The sequence below is a fragment of the Anneissia japonica genome, unplaced genomic scaffold (genome assembly GCF_011630105.1).
Source record: "Anneissia japonica isolate Jap-2015-1 unplaced genomic scaffold, ASM1163010v1 scaffold287827_len377088_cov200, whole genome shotgun sequence".
In the NCBI taxonomy this organism is placed as follows: domain Eukaryota; kingdom Metazoa; phylum Echinodermata; class Crinoidea; order Comatulida; family Comatulidae; genus Anneissia; species Anneissia japonica.
Window position 1 is genome coordinate 58224 of NW_022743068.1, and position 5995 is coordinate 64218.

At 38.3% G+C, this 5995-nt stretch overlaps 1 protein-coding gene and 1 non-coding gene across 2 annotated transcripts in view; one reads left to right on the plus strand and one right to left on the minus strand.

The window, feature by feature from the left end:
- Positions 1-151: 151 nt before the first annotated feature.
- The window catches only part of LOC117119378 (serine protease inhibitor dipetalogastin-like), a 7638-nt gene continuing 1794 nt past the window's right edge, over positions 152-5995 (minus strand). The window contains exons 2-4 of the mRNA XM_033264181.1: positions 5176-5481; positions 3489-3968; positions 152-1924 (exon numbers count right to left, since the gene is read on the minus strand). Coding sequence (XP_033120072.1) covers positions 1185-1924; positions 3489-3968; positions 5176-5481 — 1526 coding nt within the window. The 3' untranslated portion in view covers positions 152-1184. The remainder of the gene's footprint in view (positions 1925-3488; positions 3969-5175; positions 5482-5995) is intronic.
- On the plus strand, positions 3291-3362 carry Trnap-cgg. The gene has a single exon. It is a non-coding gene; the product is annotated as a tRNA-Pro (tRNA).

Here is a 5995-nt window from a genome sequence, read left to right on the forward strand (position 1 = left end):
GTCCATACAAAGAACAAAATTTAAACCATCTTATATATTTGTACATTAATGCCGATTGATCAATCGATATTAAGTTAAATTGCATTTTAACGAATTTGGTAACAAATCGAGTACAATTATAGTCTATAGAAAGAAAGACGAGAAAACAAGCTTAATTCATCGACGATACATTTTATTTAAAATTAAGCTCTAATACCATAAGCAGAATCACGATGGTTGATGAAATATTTAAAAAAAACCCAATTCATGATAACAGAGTGACCTCGGCTCATATTATCGGCTATTTTATTAGTTACACAACTTCCGGTTATGGGTCACTATATGTTACACATTCTGTATTGCCCACTTTTATAAGAAATCAATAATAGTATAGTAAAAAGCTCAAGTAAGAGCGAAATAATTATTTTCGAACTCTACTACCACCATTTTTATTTTAGTCGTGTACATAGCGTAAATCTGCATTTACACCGAAGACGAATATTCGGATCGGAAAGTCTACCGAACCGATTAGTGCATAGGTAACGCGGTCCGAATTTCGGTTCGAATACCAAATACAGCTTTATAAAAGTTATGTGAATGTTACGCATGCTCACTTTTGGGTAGGCGGAGTCAATTGATTAAGTGACTCGTTTACGCTGGATTCCCAAAACTCCCTATTAATGATCCTTAAGTCCGGTCCCGTATCTTTGAAAAATCACGTTCGAAATTACAAGAAAAACTACTGAACGGGTCCCCACTAGGCATGATTTAGAATAGCTGTGTTTATTGTTCCGATATTTTTTCGCAGATCCAAAGTGTTCATTGGTGGATCATAACTTAATAACAATAAAGATTCTCCACCAAGCGTCCTCAAGGCACAGTGTTAAATTTCGTCTGAAAATAAAAAAGATCCAGATTAAATCCCTTTAAAATTTCAATACGAATCCATATACCAATTTTACCATCGAGGCAGCGTTGCTCCCCATAAGTAGGCCCTAAGCGCAGATACTCATAAGGCATTATTAACTGTAAATCTTCAGATTCGCTATATTAATTATTTACGGCATGTCAAAAGATTAACCACTTCGTTATATAATATTACAAATAACCGTAAAAAATTAAAGTCCTGACCGCACACGATATCGTTTTCATTTTTATTTTTCAAAAAATGCATAATGTCAATAACATTGTTCAACTCAAGTCCATTAAGCCAATTTAAATGTGTATTTGCGGTTGACAATGTAGAGCTTAACCTTAGGAACACAATTTTTGACCGCTACATCCATCAGCGAATTGTCAAGTAGACTGCAAGCCCGCTTATCGAGTTCACAAATAGAATCGTATATCTTTCCGTCCGACCCGCATACCGGTTTGTATTCGTCAACTGAGCAACGCATGTCCTCACATGGGTTGTCTCTGACACGTAGTCGACCGACCATCGTCGCTGGTGTTTTGCACTCTCCTGGGTAATCTATTTGCAAGAACGGATTCTTGTAGAGGCATGCCATTGACTCAATAATGCAAGGAGATGGATAAGTGACACCATCAACGCCACACACGGGGATGTATTCGATCGGGCAGCCCTCAATACATTTCACTTCGCTGTTCGGATCCGGTCCCGGTTGAGGTCGTGGAGTAGTATACAAAAATGGATCTGGAGTTGTGGAGACAACACAAGGACCGCCGTACCATATTGTTAGGTCAATGTTCTTTTGACAAGCGACTGCTCTTAGCACACATGCACTGGGATATGTAACGTCATCCGTGCCGCAGACTGGGTCGTATTCTAGTGAGCAGGTCTCTACACACGCATTATCTACGACCGTAGGTTGCGGGGCTGTAGGTCGCGGGTACACTATTGGGGCGTTTGTCGGTCTCAGATCAGGTCGCTCTGTCATTATTGGTCTTCTGGTAACTCTTCCGATTCTTCCTATCGTTGATCGTACTAAAAAGGAAAAAAAGATAGTTTCGTTGCAGGGCACCATAAAACAAATTGTTGCGTCACATGCATAAACGGAATTAAATAATAATGTAGTAGCATCACGTTTTGGAAGCAATTAAGGTTGGTTCAATGAAATGTAACATGAAAAGGATCAATCCAGAAAATATTAATTCGATACAATTTATTCTATAGTAATAATTCTGTTAAATACTTCTAAAGCGACTACTTAAGCCTCATTGAGGGCGTATGTCGATTGTTTGATGAGATAGCTTGTGTGCTTCCATGGTCTACAATGGAGGAATTAGTTTAGTCTAAGGGTATGACGCTCGCATTAATAGCGAGATGTTATAGGTTGTAGGCCCACTTGAAGTATTTTAGACAACTGATAAGGAGTGGTGGCACGAGCGGGGGTGGCGAGATCCCCTCCATCGGACAGCATGTCTGGACCCCCTGTCGTCCTACTAGGTCGTCGGATCAAAAGTCTTAAAAAATAATAATTTGCCTATCCAAATAACGTTATTTTGACTGCCAATCCCTTGAGGTCTAAAGCACATTTTGGACCATACTAAGCTATAAAACTCTCCCCGTGAGTTTTTTTTTATTCTTGGACGTTGTCCGAGGCTTAACCAGCCCCTTAGCTCAGACCCCTCCCTTAGACACGTTGGACCGTTTGTTGGCAAATTTCTGGCGCCACGGAAGGAAGACACTTTAAGTTGAAAGGTTGCGATTGCTACGGTTACAACGTTATTTATTCCAATATTTAAACACTGTTTCTATAAATTTCCAATTTGTTTCCATATATTATGTTTACAGTCGGACACAACAACTTTAATTTACTATTTTGGTTTATACTTTATAAATTCAGACGGCGGCTTATTTAATTTTTACTGGCTTTTTAAAAATTCTATGCTAGAAACAAACTTTATAGGCCTATGAACGTATTGATCATAGCACATTAAACAAGAAAATTTCAGTTGTAGGAAAATTGCATCAGGTGGGGATTATACCTACAACCTGTTGCATTCGAGTGTCATACTTCGATCACGGAAGTTTGTAACCCAGAAAGAAATTACAGCGAAAATTGTGTTATCGCTAACAAACACAAAATGTTCTTGTAACGTTCGCGAACGTTGTGGTTAAGTATGTCGAAATATCGTTCGCACAACGTTTGAGAACGTTGAAACGATGTGAAATTACGCTGTAAGTACGTATTTATGGTTATACAAAATAACGTTTTCAACACCAAACTGTAACGTTATTATAATGTTCTTATAATGATGATGTTAATGATGTGATTATTCGTTGCGTATTACGTAATTCCTTGAGAAAGAATGTGTCTTTGTGGAAAATCCAAAGGTGTATACACCTGGCCCTCATAGCTTAGTTGGTAGAGTATCCGAACGGTATCGGAAGGTCTTGTGTTCGAATCCCAATGGGGGCATAGGTTTTTCTCACATATTTATTATGTATATAAAATAAGTGAATGAATGTATATGTGGATAATTATGATTCAAGTCGGTTTATGTACAGTATGTATGCATAAGAACAACTAATTTTTATACCTTACCTGTCAACAAAGGTCTAATTGGAGGTTGTGTTGCCAGTGGGATGTTAGGCATGGGCCTAGGCCTTGGCTGGGGATTGGGCTCTGGCTGGGGCATGGGATTGGGCTCTGGCTGGGGGACGTTAGGTCGAGGTCTTGGCCTACGTCGACTATCTCTGACGACTGTTGGTGCCACAAATATTGTCGTAACTCGTGGAGGTCTCGTTGCTCTTGGTCTTACAAGATCTGGCTGAATAGCTCTAACGTTCCCAAGTGCAGCCGTATCTTCTTCAGACTCAGAAGACTGAGCATTGACGACTGGGGCCGCCCCTGTGCCGCCGTTTCTCTGCACGTTCTGTAACTCTGCGTTGCATGCACCTTTGTGTGCGACGGTAACCCCATTGCCGCACCTCAGCGTGCTCAGTTGGCACACCGAAGCGTACGTTACACCGTCAGTACCACACACTGTCCGTCCTGGCTCACAATAATGTCTCAAATCACACCCTAAGATAGAAAACAAAAATTATTATTTCATGTATAACAGTCTACCGCCGTTATAAAATCACTACGGCGGTGGGCCATTGAATATAGACCTGCGGTAGTCACAACTACTTCATATATTTTGTTATTTTTGTTTGGAATGTTCCCATAAAATATGTTATCAATAGGTAAAATATGATGGTTCAAAGGATAGAAGAAATAGTTTCTGTTTCCATTGAGAATTCACGGCTCAAACAATTACAGTAGGCATATGTTGTATTGCAACTTATCTTATTTAGCGTAGAACCGTTGCGGATACTATGTATATCTTAGAGCTGTTTTTGATAACACATTTTAACAATTAAGGAATTAATATCCAGAAATAAAATTTGATTGATTTGTTGTTATTATCAGAAAGGTTTTTGACTTCCCATGTTTAGAGATGAAATCATACGGATTTATCTCTTAAAAAATTATTTAAATCAATCATTCGGGTTTTTTTTTAAATAAAAGATGTTTTTATAACAACACCTTCTTAAGAACCGACAACTATTTGATATATTTTCCTTTAGAAATTAAAAATCACAACAAACCCGAAAAATCGAGATTATCAAGTGTGTTTGTATTAATATTATTTATAGGTAATGTTCAGTGTAATGATAATTGATGGATATGGTCGTATCTTGCTTATGACTAACAAGATTACCAAATAAACTCTGGTGGAGTATATTTTATTATACATGATATGAGTGTTAACATTAATTGATTATTATGCAGTGTCGTAATAGCTATGAACTCTTACTGGCTAAGAGCCAATGGTGCGGACCTTAAAGGGCATCGGGCATTCAGCAGTATTTCCGTGAAATAAAAACATCAAACTACGCCCTTAAAACGTCAAAAACGATCAACTGAGCTCAACCCAGACACAGCCCCAGGGTTGTAGGCCCCAAAGAAGCCAGGAGCCTCAGATATCTTTGTTACTTCACTGTCAGGACTGTATGATCTCTTCCTCACTCCCGATTGTCCTCGTATGTGATAATCCCAATACGTGCAAACGTGAGGCTTGTTATAATATATAAAAATTTCCGTGACAAAAACATGATCAAACAAGTGATGACGTGTATAAAAAAAATTATTATAGAACCAAAATTCCAAATCGTCAGTAGAGCCCGGAAATTGATTATAATTTAGCATTCCAAAATATATTTATATTGAATTAGATTGTACTTACGTGTGATGTATGATGGGCAACTTTCTTTGAGATAGATAAATCTTGGTTGGTTTGCGATGCATCTAGCTCTTCGAAATTCGCAGCCATTTCTGTACGTTTTTAAATCGGAACCGCATACTGGTCTGTATATATTTCTACATGAAGTTGGGCATGCTCTGTTGTTGAGTTGCGCCAAATTTGTGTACGCGCCAACATCTGGTTCGTCTGCGTATGTGATATCATATATGTTGTAATTTCGGTATCTGTTGTTTGCAGACGCTCTTTGATTTTGTCGTCTTTTGTTCCTCTTACCCCCACGACGTCGACCTGCGTGATATGAAACACAAATTCATAAATACATTATTGTATTACTGCAATATTATCTTCAGTATTAACTATATGGTGTGAGGCCTGTAGTCTGGATTAGTTGAGGGTGTTTATGAGACCAGAAGTCCAGGGGACGCCTGCACCATGAGCCCAATGGAAGAGCTTTTGGGGGCGTCACGGACTAAGGGTCTTAAGCTACTGCATGCATTCTAGCATGTAAATGTTAAATGTATCATCATTCTGATAGTTTTTGATGTTTATCGGTAAACATTTCCGACCTCACATACCCACATTTTAGAATGACCCCTATTTACTTAAAAATTTCCGTAACACGTAGTTCAGTGATAGGGACCTAGATAATTCCTCACTAAAAAACGTCTTATCAGTATACGAATCAAGAACAACTTAGTAAACACTGAACTGAAAAACGCATACTTTGTATATCAATTAGTCAATCAATCAATAAGTCAATGGTTGCGATATCAGCTAATCAATCAATATAGTATTTTTATAA